At 35.7% G+C, this 24145-nt stretch overlaps 1 protein-coding gene across 6 annotated transcripts in view; it reads left to right on the top strand.

The window, feature by feature from the left end:
• The window catches only part of ATG7 (autophagy related 7), a 75475-nt gene that overhangs the window by 12573 nt on the left and 38757 nt on the right, over nt 1-24145 (top strand). For 5 of the 6 annotated variants that reach the window (XM_072347493.1, XM_072347494.1, XM_072347489.1 and 2 more), the window contains exons 15-18: nt 192-307; nt 1038-1113; nt 2593-2673; nt 16065-16187. In XM_072347493.1, the coding sequence (XP_072203594.1) occupies nt 192-307; nt 1038-1113; nt 2593-2673; nt 16065-16187 (396 nt within the window). Of the gene's footprint in view, nt 1-191; nt 308-1037; nt 1114-2592; nt 2674-2769; nt 2816-16064; nt 16188-24145 lie in introns of those variants that run through there. The other variant, XM_072347495.1, reaches the window with a different exon arrangement.

Genomic DNA, 24145 nt, shown 5'->3' with positions numbered 1-24145 from the left:
TTTAACTGGGATTTCATTGATGATTCCTCTTTAAGTTGATATTCATGGGATTAAGAAAGTTTGTCTTTTACTTGGATGATGGGGGGGGGAAATAATGAATTGCAAGTGACTAAAGATATATTGTTTAGATGAACAACTAAATTACTTGAGCATTACCTTTTTTTTTTTTTTGGACTTATCTATCGTTCTAGTCTACCAGGGATCGGACGTTGGATCAGCAGTGTACAGTCAGTCGACCTGGATTAGCCATGATAGCTGGAGCTCTTGCAGTGGAATTAATGGTTTCTGTTTTACAGCATCCAGAAGGGTGAGTCATTTCTGAGAGGAGTGGTGTTTCAAGGGATGTTCCCTGAGAAATCAGAGTTATTATATATAATCTACTGGGAGGAGGAGGTACACATTAAGAAGGGAAGTTCTGTAATGCATTATGTTGCCTATAAATTAATGTAAAGTATGGATCATGTAATATCTGTGTTACTGTAGCCTACCAGTATTTAAGAGAGAACCAAACGATCAAATCAAAGTTTTGTCTTGGAGATTGGCAAGTTTTTTCTCTGACCTTAAAAGTATCAAAGTACCAAGAACATTTCAAAAGAAATAGTGATTTCTGTTAATAGATCCTTTACTCAAGAGAGCATGTGAGTGTAATGATGAGCTGACATAACTACTTGTGTCACAAGAAAGGCTTTAAGATAAGCCAAATACTTAAAAATCCTAATTAAAATTAACTGCATGTGAGACGCAAATGTCTCTGGAATTTTCTAATGTGACATTTAGGTTTATTTTCTATCTTTAAAATCTGAGAAAGGAGTTGTAAGTTCCTTGCATTCAAATTCTAAGTCTCTGACTGGTTCTGAAGATTTTTGTATTCCCATGCTGGAGCTTAGTTACTATGAAGCAAACTTTCCAGATAGCTTACTTTCCAGATTCTAAACTGCAAGCTGCAGTTAAGTGCCTTGTAGCTTACTGGAAACTTTGACTGTTCAGTATGTTGTCTTGTTCTAACTTTCCTTCTTGATTTTTATTTTTTTTGTCAGTGGTTATGCTGTGGCCAGCAGTAGTGATGATAGAATGAATGAGCCACCTACTTCTCTTGGACTTGTTCCTCATCAGGTAAGAAATCTGTGAAAAAGTGCTTTCATTTAAAACCTTGGTACTGATGTAAGGCACATCACAGCTTGCCTCCTTGAAATGTACTGTATGCTGATACGATTCCATTCCCAGAAGTCTCCATGTTTGGATTAAAAATAATTACGTAAGGATAATGCAAGCCAAGTCTATAGTGTGGCTGGCAGTGCTTCTATCCCAACACTACCTGTAATGTATAGTAGGTGTACTTAACCAGGAATTTATTTGGAGATTGAGTCACTAGCAGGCAGCATGAAAATAGTGCAGCTTCTGTTTTTTCCTCATCAGAGATAAGAATGAGTGTCTCAGTGTTACTTATTCTCTTCTCAACCCCGCTATAGATTAACAAGAATAAATAAGATCCAATCAGCTCATAACTGTTACAGTTACTCTAAAATATTCATGATTTTTCTGATGTAGTACAGAAGTCTTTATGTTGATTACTCATCCCAAACTCCAGCTATAAATTTGTGTTTAAAATACCATTTTTTCACTTTGCTGTATAGACTGACTTCGTTAGTTATATTAACAGGGTCTTTTAAAAAGCTGTCCTCTGAACTTATCAATGTGATCTTATACCCTGGGATGTATCACTGGGTATTTAAGGTTCTACACACCTCTTGCTTTATGTTGCTGATCTAAGTGTCTCTTTGCTCAGGTAAAAAAAAAAAAATCTATGTATATATTTTTATTCTTAAGTAGGTGGTATTTTTGAGTTCTGGTAGCTTTTTGTGTTGTCAGGATGAATTTTGATTCTGAAAAAGCTAAAACTGCTGCTGTGGTTTCTTTGTGATCTTCGGGTAATCCCTGAAATAAGTCTAAGTAAAACTAGTCCATTTTTGTTTCTTTATCATTTTGTGTGACCAGTAACAATTGGATCATCACATGGAGTGGGGTCCTTAATGTTTGCTCTTGGTCCTTTCTGTTAACTGGAGCCTCTCCAGGTTCCTTTTAGGAGTCTGTCTTCTCACACCCATGGAGCTTTTTTGTTTTCACTTGTTACAGTGGACATAGGGTAGTTCTGCAAATACTATTACAAGAAATGGTCTGGAATTTTTAAATCGCAGATTAATAGTGTTGATACAGCAGTAAAATTTAAGAACAAACAGCAGTTAATTTTTTCCACCTCTAACACATAATCTGAAAATTATATATTTAACTTCCTATACCATGACTTGTTAACTTAGTTTTGCAATCTGATAGCTCAAACTCCAGGTGGTGCTGTACTTCTTTCTTTAAATAATCTGGTGCTCTGATGGTTGTGTCATTATTTGTATATAGAAAGGACTGTAATATATATAGGTATAAATTTAATGCAGCTCTTAGTGTTGGACATCACTGTATTAAACTGTATTACCACAGCTATAGCTATTCTTTATTTATTTTTTTTACTGCATATGTACGTCCAACTCTTGATATTTTGGAAAACTGTTTTTTTATAGCTGTAATTTTTTCATCTTCCAGATCCGTGGTTTTTTATCAAGATTTGATAATGTTCTTCCAGTCAGTTTGGCGTTTGATAAGTGCACAGCCTGTTCCCCCAAAGTAAGTCGGAGTTCTTGTTGAACTTCCTTTTCTTAAGACTTGGAATCTGTGTTCTCACCCTAGTTTAAGTTCTGTTGCCCTTGTATTCTTTTTTAGCTGCTTTCTGATTTTATTTGACGCCACCTATTAGCATGTTATCGCAATGAAGATTTTGCTCACAAATGGAAAACAAAACAAAAAGAAAACCCACTTGTCAAATTAGGGACAACACATTTCTGAAATGTTTTGTCATGTAAATACTGGTAAATGTTTCTGGTTTCATAGCAGGGAATAAAATTGGTATTGTTTTTGTTTTTTTAAGAAATTATTTTTGGTGCAAGTGAATAAACTTAAATTTACCTGTCTTGAATTTAATATCATTACAAATATATTGTCTGAATTTGTATTTTGTGGTATGAAGCAACATATAAAGAAAATAAGGAAAAACCTCAGTTACATTTCTTTGAGAAAACTGCTTCATATTGATGCTACTGTGTTGACAGTCCTGAGTCACCTAATGGATTTACAGCTGTTGCTAGAATCTGACCTATGTCTTGCCAGAACACTAGGGCAGCTCACTAAATGTGTCTGTGTGAGGCCTCCTCTTCAGTCCTGGATTGTTTTCCTCTATTGTGGCCTTGAAAAGTTTTTCTGGCAAGTTTTCTATGGCCATGTAGCGCAAGGCTTGAGAAGCTTTGGGATAACTCAATATGAAGATACAGAACTTTTGACTCATTATTTGGCCTGCTTGCGAGTGCCATTTATTTAGTTAGCTTTTATGCACCTAGAGACATACTGCAATAATTTCTTTTCATTGTTTCCACTGTGCTTATCCTTCCTGTTTCAAATAGCTATCAAAAACTCTTGAGGGACTGTATTTTTATTTCTTTTTTCAAGATCTTAAGATGTTTTGCAGAAACTATTTTTGTACAGTATTCCTGTTATTCCTCCAGGCTCTCTTGGTATGTTTGACAAGTTTTGATGGAATTTGGGTCCATTTTCTCCTCAAAAGTTCAAGCACAAAACTTAAAACCGCTGTTATTTTTAGGAACGTGTTTACTGTCTTAAGTAGTTGAAAGCATAGCAGTAGTTAGAAATGAGTATTTTCTCTGTTTTCCAGGAGTTTGATTGGCAGAATTTGTTGCTTTTAGTATTTTTCATTAAAAAAGTATTTATATGTAGAAATGGGAAAACTGTGTGATGTTGGAGCCTGTGAAGTTTAAGTTCTAGAAAAAGCTTTCTCTTTTTTTGTCCTCTTTATCTCTGACCCAGGACATTGATTTATCATAACATACATTGATGTAGATAAATTAAATGCAGGTATCAATTTTTTGTTAGCAAATCATTTCCTCTTGGAGGTCATTTTAAGAGAGCTCTGTTTTACATAAACAGACTTGATGATTTAATAAAAACTGACTTGGATTTTAGCAGCTGTGCTATTCCCAGAGAGATCACTTTTCATGTGGTTTGAGTATTAAATTACTTTTGTGCTGAAAAAGTTGCTTCATTGGCGCACGTATTTCCTTACAGTAGAAACACAGCATTTGTTTACTTTGCTAACTTTCTATTTATTAGTCGAAGCGTATGTCACCCTGTATTATCTGGACATCTGATGCTAATATTTAGAAATGCCAAGTCCAGTTTAATTATAGCCTGTATGTTGTTTTTGTTTGTTTAAATGTGTTTATGCCAGGTTTGCTGTAAATTCAAATTTTGAGTATGGAGCTTGGTTGCTTTCTGATGCTATTGAATTTGCTGGTAACTCATTTATTTTGTTCATTCTTATCTCAGCATTATTATTCTTGAGCACTTATCACTCTTCAAACACAAACCTAATGACTAAGGAGCTCTTAATAAAAAAATTAAATGTAGTAGTACAGCTGGATGACTTAGGAGAAGCCGCTAATGATCTGCATGTTTAGAGATTACATTCCACTTCGTTTTGACGCGCAGTTATGACTTAGTTTTTTTTGTTTCTGAAACTGAAGAACTCAGACACCCTAGCAGCCAGCAGTTCTTTACCCAGAATTGTCCTAACCAGGCTGCATGCCAGAGGAGCTTCCCACAGGCAATTGTTGAGGAATTCTGGGATGGTCACAGCATCTGGGCCACATTTTCTGTGTATGATTTTCCCTTCTCTTTTTTTCTTGCTTCTGCACAATTGTGTTCTTGAAAGTATCTTCTTTCAAACTAACAGCACTGCAATTAGCCTGTTTAGTAGTAGGTCTGAGGAGCAGTGTAAGCTTTCCTATTGCACTTCACTCGTGGTGAACTTGTTATTTCTCTGAGGGGAGAGAATCCAATGTTCTTTGGTTATAGATACTTGATTTTACTAATGGCTCTCTTAAACAATGAAGATCTTTGACTTATTACTTAATGTGCTAATTAAGCTGCCCCTTTACCCGTTGGGAGCAAAATAAGGTTTCTTTCTCATAATATTATGGTAAAAAGCATTACAATTCCATATGAAAATAAGATCCTTGCAGGCATCTGGCTAATGCCTTGAAACATGGATGTTAAAATATTTATCTTACTTTACTAACATTAGCAGCTTATTTTTTTTATTGAGGATGATGAAAATCTGCCTGTTTGTGCTCCTCCTTGTGCATCCTGGAATGAACCTTACATTCACAAGTTTTCTTCATGAATTCACGGAGTTTAATATCAGAAAAGAATGTTCATGCTGTTCGATTTGGGTATACTTATTGCCTCTGTTCTCTTGTATAGCTTACAGATATCATTTCCTCTTAGGTTCAGATTTATAGTCCATGTTTTGAAAAGCGATCTAATTTTCCCTAGTTATTTTTCTCACTCCCTTACTGATTTTTAGCCACAAAGTAATGTCACTAACTCTACCTTTAAAGGCTTTCCCAGTTTCATGCATTTCATGAAGGGATAGACACCGGGATCAGGGATGGCATACCAGGCACTGATGCTCTTTGTTTTCAATAAAGATGTTTCCCTGCCCTTGCAGATGTTTTCCTTTTTTAACATACTCTGCATAGATTAAATGCTATTGCTGTGACATTTACTTAGCGCTTGCATTGCGTAAGTTATTTATGTGTGTCTCAGTTTTGAAAGCCACTCTGATGTAGACATAATAATGTGTTTGTTTTCATCTAACTGCTTTGCATGCATTTTAACTTCACAAGGTTCAGATCAGTTATGGCAGTAACCTGCATCTTCAGAGACTTTTCTTCTTTGAGTTGACCTAATTTTCATTTCATCAGTGCCATTGATACTTGCTCTAACTGCTTTCAGAAGATTTTTTTTCTTTCTCCCGGTAATAACCTATGTATTTTTCAATTAAAGGATTGCTTTGATGTGTAAGTCCCGGGGGGAAAAAAGGTTTTCTTTTTTCTTAACCAAAAAAGCTAGCTCTTGCATGGCTTGCAGAAATGATGGAGGAAGCAGGGAGAAATGCTTGTCATTCAAGAATGAACACTGCAAAAACTTATAAGAATGTAAGGAGTTATTTCTATCACTGTGCTGGAACACTGTAATTGAGTCTATTTATAACTTATTTCCTGAACTACATATGTTAACAATTGACACTTCTACGCGTGGTGCAGCCTGAGTATTAATATTGGATAGATTACATTCAGACTTAAAGAATGCATTATTAATTCATCTACACGTGTTTTAGTATACTGAGTTAAATGTAACACCTTTTGTACTCTTAAGGTAGCATAGAAAATTGCTATTTGATAGGTGATGCACAGAAACATATCGAGTCCTTTTATCTTGCTCCTCAAAAGAAATTAGGAATAGACAGGAGCAAAAATGAGGATTGTTTTGCCCAAAATTCATAAAACTTCAGAGCTAAAAGGCAGCCTGTCCATATCAATGTCAAGTTCAGTAAGAGAATTGTAGGAATGCACACTTTTCAAAATTAGTCACCATAAGGGTGTTTTTTCTTTTTTGCTCCTGGTTGCACAGAAGGTGCACATTCTTTAAGTAATGCCCGGTCTTAGTGTTTCAAGAATAACAAATTTTGACTCTAAAATCAGCCTATGCTACATTTCCTTATCTCAAGTGAAAGAATATTAACAGAGGTAAGCTATGATACTTGCTAAGAGTGCTGCGTCACACACTAAGAAATGAGCCATGGGTGTGTGACCATTGTAATTAAACTTCATTCCTTTAGAGGAGAGCAAATATGAGCAAGCACAAAAATCTTAGAAGTGTCGTTAACTTTAATTGTTCTTTTATGAGCAGAGAAGGGTGAGGAGTCAGATGTGATCTTTTGTGCATGGGGTGGGTGGGGGAGGTGTCTCTACAGACAGGATGGGTGAGAATTAAAAAATGGATCTTAAAAAAACACAGATCTGGTGAGTTTGGAGACTGAGCTTCTTATCTCTGTCATATACATGAAACAATACATGATATTATGAAAAATGCAGGTCTACTTAATAATATATATGACAACAGTGCCAGAGAAACCTTGCACATAATGATGCCACAGTAAATGGTGTTGCTAAAGGTAGAAAATATTCTGTTCAGTCTTAAACCATACCATTTACAAAAACTCAAAGCAGACTGAGATTCTCATGTGTTATCACTGTCATGGCTAGCATGTAAGAGTTAAAAATGATTTATATTTTGTACTGTTTTTTGGAGTTTTGAGGTGCAGGCTGATGGCCATTTAGGGATAAGCTAGATCTTGACACCCAAATGGGTGACTCCCAAAGTCAAAAAAGAAGAGAAAGGATTGAAACAAAAATCTTGTTGATGTGTTATATGGTACTGAATAGAAAGGAGTCTGATTGAAATTCAATCTGGTCACAGGAAGGATGGTTCAGACTTTAATGGATACTGCTGCTGGCAGTGGCTCAGTTGTCTTCTCCCTACCTCTGGGCACCATGATGCTAGCAGTCTTTAATGAGCCATTGCTCTTAGCCCTTCTGTTATGTCTTCCTTGTAACTTCTAGTGTGTCTGCTAAAGAAAAAATTTCCTTAATCAATTTGTTCCTGTATGTTTTCTTTAACTAAGACAAATATAACAAGCATATAATAACTGAGGAGATGTTTCAAATTAAAAGCTCTAGTTGGAGAGTTGTTTTCCAAAAACTAACAGTGTTTAACTCACTTTGCTCACTTTTTTCTTCTGGATTTATCCTCTCATGGTCTATTGTAACTAATTTGGAGTTACAGCTGAGACTGGTTTGTTTCTGTTATTACTTATATTTGGAGGAGGATCCTAGTGTCCCTCTTTACAAATCAGTAAGACAGTATCTTAGCTTATGTTGTTAGAGTATTAAGATCTGTATTAAGAACTGCCATGGCTTATAGCAAGTTAAAATTGGTGTTTTGAGACTAAACCACTCATCCAAATATTTTCATGTGGGTGAGGGCTTGTTTTGGGCTCAGGCCTCTCAGCGCTGAGAGGAGGATGCATTTTCAAAACTTCTGACTTCAGGACAAGTAAATCTTAGTATCTCAAAGTCTAGCAGCTGTACGTGCAGTGCCAAAACCTTTGACTTGTGTGTGGGTGTTTGCAACTGTGTTTAAATGTTGAGAACTGGAGATTTGCAACTTTTATGTTTGCTGAGTAGAAGCAGCTTTTATTGCCCAGTCCGCTGTCCTAAGTTGTCTTTTTTTTTTCCTAGCCAGTCCATTTGTCTTCATCATACAAAAGTTTTGCTCCCTGGGTGGCAGATGCAACCATTGGATAACTTAGGGAGTTTAAATGCAGCATGGCATAAGATAAATGTTTAAGCAACAACGTAAGACAACATTCCTTCCCACTTTATTATGGTTTGGGATCTTGTCTTCAGGGAACAAGGGAGAAAAGAGCTAAGGCCTATTGCAGACTACGTTTAGGAGCTGCCATCTTGTATTGTGTTCTTTGCAATGGAAGTTGGGTTTGAATGATTATAATGGTTCCTCCAGGGAAAGGGAGAAAAAGGAGCAAAAAGAGAATATAAAGCTCAGACTTGTCTTACTCCCTCTTTCTTCTGCTGCAGGAAATCAGTAATTATACTGTTAGTACTATTAGTTTAGGAGGAGTAGAGCAGTTGGATTAAGAATCCCTTTCTAGCAATAAGTAATACACTTTTACTCTTCAGTCAAGAAAACAAATAATTCTATTATCCTCTGTTTTTGTTGTTTTGTTTTTTTTTTATTTGGTGAATTTAAGTGGTTCCTGATGTTTAAGTGAAATAGCACGTTGATTTTATATGGACCTAGCAATGTAATACACTGGATAGAAGAAACAAAGTGGTGTTGCGAAGAAACATGAAATTTACTCTAAGAAGTGGCTGATGTGGCTGTTTCATGGAGTTAAACAGCTTCCTTGTTTCCACATTAAATAATATGAAAATGTTTTTTGAAAAAATGTTTTCAGTGATCCAAAATGGATGCAAAATATCATTCTAAGCAGTCAGAACTGGATTTCATTAACCATTTTCTCTGCTGTCAATATAGGGATCTTTTTCATCTGAACAAAAGATAAAGTTTTCCTTTTTAGATGTTAATTCACATTAAAATGGTGTCTTGAAGAGTAGGAAGAAACCTGTCAGTATTAAAATAATTGATTTCTGCTTCTGGCTGGTTGTTTCTGCAGTATTCCACGTAAAATCTGTGGGTCTTTAGATGCTTCTCTAGCATCCTTCTTATACACCTTGACAGGAGGCTGTCTACATCTCTACCTATTTTCTGTTAAACTTAACAAGTCATGAAGCTCATTTTATAGGGCAACTGTTGCTTTGTTTGCAAATGCTCACTTAGGCATGTTTCAACAGTTTAAAATTATACCTTTATTAAGTTTTGCACACTTTTTTTAAATCTTTGTTTCCATCTATGGCTTTGCCAAAATACTTCCAAGGTGCATTTTTGTATTTTCTTTGGAACTGGAAGAGAGTGAAGAAAATTGAATTCTGAATAACGATAGTAAAATGACTGAAACTGAAGAAATCCAGTGAGTTTGGTCTAAATGCTGTCCTTCTCCTGAGGCTGTGTTGTATAGGTATTGTTGTACATCCAGATTAAAAAACAATAATAATAATGTGTTCTTTATTGGTCTGTAAGATTCTGATTTAAGTTAGAGATCTGGTTTTAGAAGCCACTGAGAAGATGCAAGTTTTACAAGCAATAGGTTTTGGTCCTTGGTGTCTGGCAGGTCAAGCCTTACTACTGGGCTGCTGATGGTGAGGGAAAGCTGGATGAAATAAATAACTTGATTTGTAAGACCCAGTCAGCATTGACTTCTTGCTTGCCTTTTGTAAACACTTCTAAGATGAACTGTCTAATCTTTATAAGATGTTATTGTATGGAGAGCCAAAACAGTGTTCAGTGGAAGTGAATTTGCTTTTCTGTCAGAACTGTGCATTTTCACTAGCAATGAACAAGAGCCTGCATGCTTTTAAACATATTCTGCAGTAGCAAAGGTGATCACTGCTGGTGCTCCACTGAAATACACCATACACTGCCTCACTGTGCTCTACATCCAAGTTTGGTTGCCATAGAAACATTCAGCAGGTGTGGGTTAATGTCAGTGAGTGCACTTTTTTTTTCCTCCTGCATGGAGAAATTGAAGGGCACCCCTTTGCTCTGTATGCACTTCTGTGTCAGATACCATTCTGCCCCTCTGCTGCTGTCTGTCACGCAGCAAAAGAATGTGACTGTAGTGGTGGGAAGGTTCAACCTCGACTGCCATCCCACCAAAATCTGCTTCTGTCATCATGGGCTATCATAATAAAATAGGAAGCATTAATTTCAGAGCATTCCTTTTATAAAACATGACAAGGTTACTGCAGAAAATCTTGGAACACGTGTAATTTCAGGGGTATAATGTGGACAAAATTGAGTTTAAACTGAGATCCTCTTGCGTTTTAAAGAACTCTCTACTTCATCATTTAAAAGAATAAAGTGAAAATTCAAGGTTAAAAAATCCTGTCAAGGCCTTTTGGTTCTGCCTGTTTTTCAGTAAGTGAATACTCCCATCTTCCATTGGTTGCAGTTCAAATCAGTGCAGGTAACAGCAACGGACAAAACACATCTGTGTCACTGTATCTCTATTCTAACTTAAATCAGCAATTTCTTAAGTTTTCAACATAAAATTGCACTTGAATTACTGCTAAGGTTTTCTACTGATATGCTTTCATTTTCAGTAGTGATTATGAGAAGGTAAGGGGAAAATTCTATATGCAGAAAGTGTTTTAATTATTTGAACATCAGCCAGAAATGATGTCATCTTTGCCTTGAGGTTTATAACCTTCCAGTATTTCCAGAATACCCTTCTTTAGCTTGCACCTGGAATACAGCTTTTCTCAGAACTTTGTTTTATGAGCTGGATTTTAGAAGTACATTGTGTGTGAATGTCCAAGTATGGATGGCCGTTAATATGCACATTAAGGTAATACTCAGAGTATTATCAGAAAGGTGCAGCATTTTTAGAGTTGTTTTGTGTTCATAATAACACTGTCAGACTTTCCTCTTCTGAATCATGAACCAAATCTCTTAAAAATTGATGGTCTTCAGAAAGGTTCAGTTTTCTCATGTTCTTTGTCATGGATGGATCACCTTATTAGGCTGTACGTTTTTAGAATGGATAACAAGATTGCTTTATTGGGCTTTTTTCTTTTTTACAACTTTTAAGTACTAAATGGCAGGAAAAATTGAGACCCTCATGAACCAGCAAGACTTGAGGAGCCAGGGGTATATCCGTATGTATTTTTAGGAAACCAAATTATGGATCTCCTGATAACAATTCTGAGATTTTAGCAGTGTGCCCTTTGCAACTGTCTGCGCCCATTGCGATGGCTCTTGTACTTCATCATACTGCCTTCTCACTTAAGAGAGTTCTGAACAGCTTTATAGTTTTCTGCTAGGTTTCCTGTTTTAGCTGCAGTTATATCCAGCTTTGTAAAGTCTGAAAACCTGCTACTTTTATTTAATTGTACAAGCAGGTACTGAAATGAAAATTTCTGTTTTCAGCATGCTAAGATTCACTGTAACGTTCTACTCCTTCTCCAATGCCTCTGATAGACAGATAGCAGTGTGCAAAAATAGATCTGGGTTTGTAAATGTTTGCTGTCTTTGAATGGAAGGTTTTCAGAGCCAAGTGTGTTAGACACAGCCCCCTTGTGATTTTTGAGGTCTCTCTGTGTGTGTGTATATATATATTTGCAGTAAATATATTAGTCTGCAAATTCTTTTCTGGAAGCTAAACAACACTCAGGCTCTAGATATGCTCGATATTTAAATAATGGTTAAAAAAAAAAAAATCTTAAAAATTTGTGACAGAAATGAGCCATAAGGTGTGAGCCAGCATTACAGGAGTTGTTAGGCTGTTGTGATTGGGAGTTTTTGTATGCTTCTTTAGCCATAGAGTAACGTTCATCCTACAAAGCAATCTGGAGCCAGATTCTCTTTTTTGAATGCCTTTTTGCTGAACAATTCTTTGTAAAGAATGCTATTAAATAGAATATAACACCAAAGCTGTACATCTGTTTCTCATTTCTGAAGAAGTTCTTTTCCTCTCAGGCCTTCTGTTTCGTTCTCCTTCCATGAGTTTCTCTTTTTCTTTTTTTCTTTCCCCCATTGATATACAGACAAGAATAAAATGACAGCTAAGAAGATGTAAATGATACACATCAACTCAAGAAAGTCATTAGGAATGCACTGATATGCTTGTGTTTTGAAGAAATGTGTCCTCACCTATTCCAGTGCCATTGTGTATGAGATAATAATAATTGTAGGCCTGTGAAATGAATGGAGACTGGAACCAAGGCTGTGGTGTCAAAATGGGAGGAGATTTGAATGTGTTAGAGAATGTGATGTTAAGATTTGTTGGATTCTCTTGACAGTAGTTTCCACTGACATAGCACACACAAGGTTTGCTACTGTCTAATTCTCCTCTTGATCTCTGAAAAGTGACTTGCAAGTGAGAAAAAGATGAGGGTTCTGTAATAAATCTGTACTGCTCCAGCTGGCCTTGCTCAGCAGAAGAATTATTACTTCTGATTCTTTTTGTTGCTGCTTTGCAGTTTTTTTTCTGTTTGAGAAAATTTATCATTCCATAGTGACACATCAGTGTTAGGACTGGATAGAGATACGTTTATTCTCAGAAAAAAATCCTGAGGTTTTTATATATATATATATATATCTGATGTCAGAGAGTTGCTACATTGAGATCAATAATAATAAAAATAATATCTCTCAAGTATCTGTCCTTCTGCAAAGCAATTATTCAGAATGATCATAACTGGTACCAAGTACGCTGTTAGCAGTGAAGAGAATTGTAGAGAACTGGAAAGCAAATTCATGCTAACCATGGGCCTTTGGGCTCTGCTGGACATGATTAAAGAGGAGAAATTTTCCTTTCCACACAGCAGCACCAAATTGGGCAGTGATCAAGTCTGGAAATGCTTTAAAAAATTATTTTTTTGGCTACTTGATGTCTAGACTGGCTTTATTCCTGATGACCTGCAGAGTGTTCCTGTGTGGTCTTCTGGCTCATGTATTTAAGATGAGTTTTATTTTACTTTTTTTTTTTTTCCTCTTGAGGTGTGTTCAGTGACTATTGAACAAACCAGTGCTGTGTTACGTGTATCAGATGACAGCTGTCACCAAACTTGTTTAGTAAAGGCTAGAGATGGGCAAGTTAATGGTATTTATTCTTTTTGTGATGTTTATTGTAAAGTTTTCATCACTTGAATTCAGAAATAAAGTCCCTGAAGGTGACAAAAATGTTGTTTCAATTGCTGCCTACATTAAAACTATTCCATTACCGCATATGCTGCCTTTAGTAGTACCGACCCTGTTCAGGTAGCACACTGAGTGATGCTGCCGGGTCATTCTTTGGCTCCCTGATAGCTTTTTCTCTGAGTCATGTGGCTGGAATCTTTATTTTAAAGCTCATTAGCAGTTATTCAATTCAGCAGACCATTCCCACTGTAAAAATGTTTAACAGCAAGTGCATTTTTTAATAAAGTTTTTCAGGCTTTTCCAGGTGCTAATAGAAGAAAAATGCTCTTTGTTATCATAGGCTTAGATTTTTAAGATAACATCTTTCCATAGCCAGACATGTTAGCTTAACCCAAATTTACTGTCATAATGCTACGGGAAGTCTAGAACATGATATAGTAAAGGGGAGGGGAAGTAAATTTTTGGATCTTTCCATAATACAAAATTTGGACGTAAAATGTAAATATAAAATGTTCCTGTATAACTTCTTAAAAAACAAAACAAACCACCCCAAAGTTTAGTCATGCAGCCTGCTTTATTTGAGTATGTGAGAATTCATCTACAGCTGTGACAAGGAATACAGAAAGGTTATGCATATTTATGTAATAAACCAGAGCAGTTTATATGGAGGACCCTGGCAGACTGAAGCAATGGACTCACTGAGGAAGCAATACCTGGAAATTTGCGCTTCAGGCTTGAGTCATGGTTCTTTGGAAATGAGGATCAAGGCATGTTTAGCTGAGTAACAATAAACTAGATTTGTAGGCTACTCAATAGGCACGTTTAATGGTACATAGTATGGTTGCACTCAGTTTCCTGTTCCATTCCTTTTATTTGCATGTCCCGGCAGTGTATGCACTTTGTAGATTTTACCTCTGGGAAGAGCCTGTTATGTGCTATAACATTTTAGAACATGACCACGGCTTCATTGTCTGTAGGCTGTGTATTGATTTAATATGCCATTAACTGTAACCTGGCCAGCATCACTAGAAAGATGTCTCATAAGTTCTGTATTCTGGTTCCAACAAATACAAGTAATAGCAACACATTTGATAATGCTGATAGCTTCACAGATTACAAACAGGTAAGACTGTGAACATAAAGTTTTATGAGCTGAGGTGTGTGTGCGGTGTTTCACAAAGACCAGATGCAAGAGACCTCTGCACATCTGGTATTACAGAGTTTTGGAATGTGGAATAGTCATCAAAGTGCATGTACATATCTACACTGTAATTTCACAATGTGTATAATGGATAATATTAGGAGGACACATACCAAATGGATACCGAAGTGTCTCAGGTCTTTGAATTGCATCATGTACAGTTTGTCTTAACTGTTTTTGTCTCAGGAAAAAAAATACAGTCCCATGAAATGCAACTAAGTGATCTTTTCTCTGCTTATAATATTTTCACTTCTGGTCACATGTGTTGGTTGTTGCACAAATACACCAAAAAGCTGTCTAGATAAAAATGAAGTGTAAGGAGCAGTTTCTCCAGATGTGGTACAAGAACACGAAGTGCAGTTTTATTGTAACATTTTTTTCATATATGTATGTCATTTTTAAGAACATGCCAAACTTTTTCATAGTTGCTTACCACTGACTTCTTTCCCTTTATACTCATTTCTGTTGATTCTGTTTGTGGATTTCGAAACCTAAGTGTGGAATAGGTATGGAATTGCTCTTAGATGGACGTCTTGCGTGATTAACTGAATGAGGATCTCACTCTTTTTCACCAGTAGGCTGACAATTCTATCAGCTAAATAGAAATGGTTTTTTGAGACAAGCCTGAATTCCTGTAGGACTTGGGGAAGAGCTCACTGGACCTGTTTTTCTGAGGAATGCTGTTGACTGTGCAAGTTCCCACAGTTTTAAGATTATCCGAGGCCTTCAGGAGTTGTTAAATTACAAAAGAGTGAGATAGTTGAGTGTAAGTTGTAATTTTGGTTGAGATAAATGAATACATACCAAAACAATTTTCTTGTCCTCCACCATCCCCCTCAATCTTTTTTCTTACTGTCTGAAGAATAAATGATTTGCAGCCCAGGAGGACAGGGATTCCCTGTTTGTTTCAAACCTTGAAATAAAGCTTACTCAGTTAAGTTGTGTGTTAGAATGAAACTGCAGTGCTTCCAGTTGTTCTTTGTCCTTCTTTTCTGGAGGATGTGCGTTCCACTGGTTGCAGGGATCTTGCCCATCCAGCGAGAATGGATGTATTTAAGGAATACATAAGCTGTACAACTTTCTGCTTCTCTCCCAGATAATAGAGATAGAATATATACTGTGAAAGAATGGGTGGCTGTGGTGTTCTGTATAAATTCACACTTATTTTTAATGTAGAGTTGTTCTGCAAATGCTCTACATTTTAGTTAAGCGATACATAGGAACAATCTTCTGCAATGTTTATTTAACTCAGGGTCTTTCATGGCATTGCAACAAGTTTTTTGGTTTTTTTCTGTCATCTGTTTTGTTATAAACTTAAAAATACCTTTAAACTGGGAAATGTTAAACATCACATTTCTTACCTCTGCTTTTCCCCCACTTAGAAATTGAAGTGGGAGAAGTGATCATTCTTTCTTCAGTAAATTTTACCTGTGTACAGTATGTATTAACCTTCCGAATGTTTGGAAAGCTTTTATTTTGTGATGAAAATGAGATGATGAATCATTTATTTTAAATCCTCTTCTGTTCGTCTATTTATTTGTGGGTTTTTTTTTTTTGACAGGTCCTCGATCAATATGAACGCGAAGGATTTAATTTCCTAGCTAAAGTTTTTAATTCCTCGCATTCCTTCTTGGAAGATTTGACAGGTCTAACTTTATTACATCAAGAGACACAAGCTGCTGAGGTAAGAAAATACTGTTTGGATATTATAGGAAAACCAGGTGGTTATTTTCAGCTGTGTAACAATATGAGTAAATGAACCATTGGTAGCATCAAGCATTAGTGTTTGATTTACAGCATGATTTACATGAGCCATGTGTGTATTCCATACAGTGAGCTAGGAGGCATCCTCTTACTGTTACAGAATAAGAAATGTGAGAGATCCTTTTTTTATTAAGGCCAGGTGATGTACAGTATGAGATGCATGTTAAGAGCCATTTAAAATATGCAGTGCTGTTCATAAAGTGTACAGGTACCAACAACAGGTAGCCATAATAGCAGAGATCACTTTGAACTTACAGGCACCACTTTTACGCAAGGTGCCAGGTGGTTTTTGCTGCTGGTTATGACAGATTAGACATTTTTGAAAATTAATCATAAACTTTTTTATGTCAGAATTTATAAGTGTTTATTTTGAAGAAAAAAAAAAAGATTTATAGTATGTGGTGTAAGAAAATCAGTTATTTTAACTCAGTCTAAATTACAATACTTATGCTCTTTCATGGATTGCAATATAAGGAAAACAAAGCTGTTAATTTATTCATTTAGTGGCAAAAGTTGTAATGTGGAATGAAATGTGTGTTTTGCTTTCATGAGAGATATGTCATGTCTAAAACGTTGTGATATTGAGTTTGGTCAGTCAAAAAGTATCTGTCTTGAAGTTGTTTTTAATAATGATTTATAATCCTTCTCCATCTGCAAATGTCTATACTTCTCAACATAATTTAATTGTAGTGCAACAGTATCACATGGATGTTTCCAAAGTTGGCTTTAGAAAGTGATTATTTAGTTACTGTAGCCTGTGCAAATGCTATGGCTGTTTTTTCAGCTGCAATTGACTCAACACTTAATAAGGTTTGCAGGAATAATAGTGACTTGACTCTCTGTTTCATGTTTTAACCTTTTAAAATAATTGGAGCAGATGCTGGAGACATTAAACCATAAAATACTTGATGCGCTCTTAAATCAGACTAGTGATGCCTACAAAAACTTAGCATATATGATGGGGATCCAGCAAAGCAAAACAAATACTCTTTACCAGGTGCTACCCATTAGCAATAAGAGTGATTGTAGTCTGATGGTGATACATGACTTTTAGGATGCTTAGAAGTCATTAGTCAGCTAATGACAGCATTAGAAAAAAATTATTTCAGCTCTAGTTAGTAATAAATCGTTTTGCAGGTAAAGTTTTAGCCACTCTTTACAGAACATGGAGTCATTTGCAAGTTTGTTGATCCTATGCTTCAGCAAATTGCATCTAAATTTATATCATTGGCATTTTATTTACCTAAGCAAAGCTGCTTTCATGATGTTGTTTTTGTATAAATGCTTTAATGCTTCAGGCTTCTCCTTTTTCCACGTCTGACTTTAATTGAAGTTCTGTGGAACATTTTTTATCTTTTCATACCAGTTAGATATTTATGTACTGCTTCATCAAGAAATGCTGATGACACACATGGCCTTGAAAGCCAAAAGAAGCTGTGGGAAACTCCCACATCAGCACTTAGGCCTTGTTTTCACAGAATAAAGTTCTTGATGGGAGCTACCCAAGCTCACTTAAAAATGGAACTCCTGCTTTCCAGATCACTTTGTTTCCTTGCTCCAAACCTGAATTTGCAAATTTAAGAGTTAGTACTTAGAGAGGGGAAAATAAAACTGACAAAGATCAGTAAAAGGAATGGAATAGCTGATGATTGACTCATACTGATATGTGGGTTAGCAACAGCTGGTAATTTATCTTGTTTACTCATGGATTTTGCACTGTGAATTACTGTCATAGTGCCAAAACATTGATAGAGTTTAAATCTCTATATAAATTTTCACCATAAGTCTTGATTACCTATAAAATGGAAAGTACTTTTCTGGGTAAACTTAGTCTCATTGGTTTTCATATGAGGAGGAGGAGGCTATGCAACAAATAGCAGTCACTGCCTCATTTTGTGAGGTATAATAAAAATTAGCTATCTTAATATAGCACCATTCAACGTGCTATGAAACTGCTGTGTTATTAGTATGTAGTCTATGTTCCTCATAATCCATGCATAGCTTTTGAGCACAAATGAGCATAAATAGCATTGATAAGTGGACATTAGTACTGTTCTGTGCCAGTCACTTTCTACCAAAAGAGTTGATTGTCTTTCTCATGTGTCCTGCTTTAATAACATCAGCATGGCAAATATAGTTGTAAACATACTCTAATTTTCTGTTTTATAAAATAATTTAATTGCTCTCACTAGATCTGAACTTATAATGAGGAGTGCTTGAATTGACAAAGTAATTCCATAAGATATTAGAATATTTTTTAATTATTAATTTTAACTGAAAATGCATAATAAATTTTTACTGAATTGCTGTAACTAAGCTGTAAATCTGAAGAAGTGGTGGATTTGATGTGTATAGAAACTAGTCATGCCTCTAGAAAACTCTTTAAGCTTAATTACATTTTTTCCTACTGTGTTTCATAAGATGGAAGGAGATGTACCCCAGTCTTCATGTGTAATAGTCCATCACAGTGGACTGATGTGAATGAAAAATTTCAACATTCTGACATTGTTTCTGTGCTAGTTTCTGACATTGCTAGGCTAGGTAACACTGTCACATGTGACTGAAGAGGACTGTAAGAGCAGTTCTTGGAGTCAACCAGGGATAAGGCATGAAGTTTGTGGCAGTGCAGCAGAACGCATACACCATGATAAATATCCCATCCCAGATTTTCTTTGGCTTTGGACTAGAAGTGAAAAATAGATGTTATATAGAAGAAACTTCTTCCTTTGAAAACTTGTGATGCTTGACTGAAGCAGAAATGTTGCACATCTCTGTTGTATGGTGTCTTGTTTCCATTTTCTTTTTCAATTTCACCTTCTTGCTTTGACTCCTTTTTAGCAGTTGTAGACAAAAAAAAAAAAAAAAAAAAAAAAAAGAAAAAAAAAAGAAATCTACAAATCCAGACATAAAATATAATCCCATAAAATAGGCAGGCAAAGGAATCAAAAACTCAACTAGATTTCCTGTGGAGATAGACTTTGGAAAGTGCTTTTGCTCCGTATTCCTAGAGATTACGTAGATTCTTAGGATAAAGCAGTTCTCAACACCATGCCTGAAAACTGGTATGGAATCATATCAGTGATGTCTCACTTAAAAACATCGAAGTTATGTACATGAATTTCCTTTAAATTCTCATTTGCTACGTCTGGCAACTTGCAGTTTATGGGAAGTTGCACACTGAGATTGTAAAATCTTTCTCCTTAATTGAATCCAGATGTTTTTGGCTTATTCATTCTCTCCTTATACTGTTTCCACTTCTCCCTGTTGAGAAGAGCACTAGTACCTCACAACAGTAACGATGTGCTTGAGAGAGATACTTACGTGTCTAGGAGGAGACACTGATAACTTTAAACTTGTGATGGATCTTATACTCTTATCTTCTTATTCTGCTTAAAATGGTAAAATTCTGCATGTTGTCAGGTTGCAAGTGTGCAAATCTACATTTCCCTACTTGTTCGATACTCTGCATTTACAACAGAGGGTTTAGACAATGACAAGCTGATGGACATGTACATAATGTCATGTACCTCGACCTTTCGTGTTGTGTTTGCAAAGATTCAGTTAGCCTCTGATTCCTGTCAGCACTTGCTTCGCTAGATTTATAATGAATATCTGACAGCAGTCCTGATGAGATTTAATGAAATTAAATGCCACTGAGGTCACACTGTTTAGTGAAGACAGTAACAACAACATAGAAATGAAAAATGAAAACCCGGGCAGCATCAAAGTAATCTTTGTCTCATGATAATTAGATTCAGAAATCCCTGGCGTAATCTTTTAGGGAATAACCTTTTAACATGTTGATAATCTGCAGTAAATAGATGTTCATTTTGTGCTTTTACAATTACTATTTATGTTTTTCTGCTACCCAAACTTTTCTTCTTGTCTTGCTATGAGGAAACCCAGACGTCCCTCTTGAGTCCCAAGAGATAAAAAGTGTTCATAATTCTTGAAGTAACCTCAAGTTGTATCTGTTTTAAGAGCACTGTTCCTCTGCTGGAATTCTAGTGAAGGTAGCATAGTCACAATGAGCAAGAAACTGAAGTACTGAGACAGAAGTGAGTGTGTAACAGGAGAGGTGGCCATGATCCTGTAGGTGCGGTGCTTTCAGCCTCCTTCCTTTCCCTTCTCAGGATGCTGACTTTTCTTGGCTCATGCTGTAATCAGCTTTCCTTCCTTGTGAGTTTGGGAATTAGATCTTGGCAATGACAAGAAAAATTGCATTTTCCAAAATATCCAGCCAGGTTTTTGCAGAGGTGGTTTTATAAAAACAACACTTTCTTTTGGGCTAGACTACAATTTTGAACTAGGTATATCATTGCTAAAATAATAGTTGGCCAAAGAGAATTATAATCTGTTTGGTTCCTGTTTGGGGGTGGAGGTGCAGGGAGTGGGGATGATTATCCCTGAAAGATTTTTTTAATTCTATTGATTCCTTTTTCACTACAAGAAAAATCTCCAGTAAAGAAGGGAGAAGTGATATAATTTAGGAATTAAATATCTTCCATTCCAATATGTTTTGCTACAGTGAGGAATGAATAGACTGTTCAAGATGCATTCTATTATTCTCATGCGAAGAATAAAAAATTGCACAACACAGACAAACATGCTGATAAACTTTGTTTTATAATTAAGAACATAAATTATACAATGTGCATCTCAGTGCAAATGAACAGTTGCTGAGTATATGGGCCCCTCTAGATTACTTGAGTGAAAAACAGAAAAAAGTTTGCTGCTGGACAAATTACTACCAGATGCAGATTTCAATAAACACAGACTATTGTAGCCTTACCCAAAGGTGCTGTGAATTTCTTGAGGCAAGTCTGCCTCTGCATTCACTAAACTGTTGAATGTTAATGGAGTTACTGTATTATATATGAATTCACCCATTCCCCAGTTTTTAATGTACTTTGTTTGTCTTGTAGGCCTTTAAATGTTGTCCTCAAGAGTATATAATCATTAACTATGTTTGCATTCTTTTGACAACCTATGTAATCTCTGTGTCTCTCAACCTTCTCTTATGCCATTTGTTTTAAGAGAGTTGTCCAAGAGAAATCTTTCACTTATCTGTATACAAATTAGTTGTACAAAATGCAAATTAACATATCACATATATAAAGTGCATTGCTATTTTATTCTTTTGATCCTCTGGTTTGACTGCAAGAACTTGTGTATGAAGAGCAGTGGCTTTTTTCAGCTTTATAAGCTACTTTAGAAACACATGGACCTATGAATTCATAACAAATGAAGTTGATGATGATGATGTTAGGAGTTGTTGATAAGTTATGCAGATTTACCACATTTTCTCTTCAGTGCTAGTGGTTGTTGATTCATATGACAAGCAGAGATGAAGTTAAGGAAGTTAATCATTGTGCATTTTAATAACAAACCAACAACATGAGACTCAGTCTTTTGTTGTAATCTTTTATGGAAAAATCCTTGTGTGCTACTTCTCAACTGAAATTTTCATAAGTTATTAGCCTTTGATTTTTATGAAGTATGGAATAATTATATCATTGTGATTATTTAAAGATTTTCATCTTTATTGCTGATATAATGCAAATATTGTTGGATAAAGTTGACACTAATTTTGCTGAGATTTATCAAGCAGACATGGATTGGCAACAGCAAATTTTAATAGCCCTTAAAGTAAATATTGACCATAGCTCTTAAAGTTCTGAGTTATCTTCCTGTTTGATTCTGAATACTTTCCATGTTTTTACCCTTTAATGAGTGTCGCTATGAATGCTGGTGTTTCCTTTGCTTTATTCTAATTCAGATACTAGTGGAGTTTCCTTTTTAAAGTCTCTTTTCTTGCACACATTATAACTTGGCTTCTAGCTGAAATTCACTTTGTAGCACACTTATTTTGTGTTTGTGGAGCTTGCTGGAGTCCTGGGGAGGCCACCTGATAGCTTTGTAGTGACAGCAGATGACCAGTTTTGTAGTTAAAACCCAGGTTTGATTCCAAGGTTAGTCAATTTGTGCCTGCAAAGATATGGATCACTTAAGTGATCATGATTTTCTTAGCAGTGACATCTGTTGGTTGAATTAGGTGCAAACTGATGGAAGCTTCTCTCCTTGAAACTGGAATTCATACCTGACCTGAAGGAGCACTAAAAATATTCACAAAATATATATCTCTTGTTTAATTTTTAAGTTTGGATGGCATAAAGTTAAAAAGAAATATATATATATAGGATGAGTTTATTGTCCTTGTCTCTTAAACTTTGCCAGGAAGAAACAGCCTAAAAATTAATATTAATTACTGTGCTTCAATCAGTAAATGAGTTGTAGCACTCCCTAGATTCTGAGTGAGCATTGGACACTGAAGGTGTTATATCAAGTAGACACACATCAGTGTTGTCTTCAATTAAAGCACTGATTGATATTTCAGTCATTCTGTAAGCTCAGGGGTCTGTAAGGCTGTGCATAACTGGTATCCTGAAGCCTTTCTTTATGAAGGTATATGTGCAGATCTTGTCTTAAATGTTGCAAAAGCATTATTGAAAGACTCTAGGTTATTTCATAGTGAATTAAGATGACAAGTGAATTGATTTTGTTCCAGCTAATGCAAAAGCAGGCATAATAATAGTAGTCTGATTAGAATGTAATGAAAACAGTATGATTATAGAAATAGTTTTAGAGAAATATTCAAAGTTGCAAACATATTAGCACTTTGTCATCTTACTATAATGAGCGCTGTCTCAAGCTTGCCTGACAATGAATTTGATCCTCTGCTAATTGTGAAATCATGTAGATTAATCAGGAAACACTACAAATGCATAATCAGGGAAATGATACAACCTGTTACTTAAAGATAACATCTAAGATACTTATTTTGCTATAACTATTGCAACAAGAAAAGTCACAGAAATAGAGAAGGGATGCTCAAATAAACTTGTGAAGGTTTTAATTGTTGTTTTCCAGCATGTCGAAGGATGGAAGTTATGGGATTCAGTTTTAAACGGGTCTGTGTTGTTGAAAAATGTATTTATCTAGCGTCTACTGAAATAACGTGCCAACAATAGCAAATCCAAAATGAAAGTTGAGAAGAGAGAAAACCACTACTAGAAGAGAATATGAAGGCATAGCAGAGCTATTTAAAATTATTACAGTGCAACAGCTGTTTTTGCTAATGTTTCTTGGTTATTAAAAAAAAAATCTTGTAAGTTCTAATTCCCTTTGTCTTCTCACTTTGAGTAACTATAGTATACGAAGTTTGCTCTGACTCATTCTTCCCACAAATACTGGTTCTTTAAATAGCCCTTGTAAAAACATGCATTTCACATTAATTATCTTAGCTGGCAAATGCGTAGCCTTCTTTTCTTCCTGGGTGAGTGATTTATATGTCCTAATCTGTGGATCTGCCTCTGCTACACATGGTGCATACCAAACTGGTGCTAATGCTATGCTGTATGCTACCTATGATAACTGTACTTATGTTTTGGAAGGATGGAGTTGGCTGGTAGAGGATGTCAATCATTAGTTTCATCTCTTTCTCAACAGGCAAATAACTTTATATGTAATACATTTTTATTATTGTTAATGTTGAATTTATTTTTGGAGGATGACACTCATGGCATTTAGGCTTCATTTTAATTCTAGCTAATATTGACTAACATTCTCACGAAGATGGGGCAGATGGAAAGTAAGATGTTATTTCCGATCTCCAAAAGAAAACCTCATTGCATGAGTTTTGCTCGCTATAAGAGATACTGAAAATAATTGTGGAAGTTAAGTGATGGAAGTTCAAATTGCTCATAGAGTAGACTGTTTTTTTAGAAGGATAGTTTTAATCTGAAGGGATAAGGTAAGTTAGCAGAACAGTACCCAGAATGTTACAATCTGATTCCAGTATCAAAAACAACTTGTCTA

This window comes from Excalfactoria chinensis, chromosome 12 (assembly GCF_039878825.1).
Source record: "Excalfactoria chinensis isolate bCotChi1 chromosome 12, bCotChi1.hap2, whole genome shotgun sequence".
In the NCBI taxonomy this organism is placed as follows: Eukaryota; Metazoa; Chordata; class Aves; order Galliformes; family Phasianidae; genus Excalfactoria; species Excalfactoria chinensis.
This window is presented reverse-complemented; position numbering and strand designations above follow the sequence as displayed.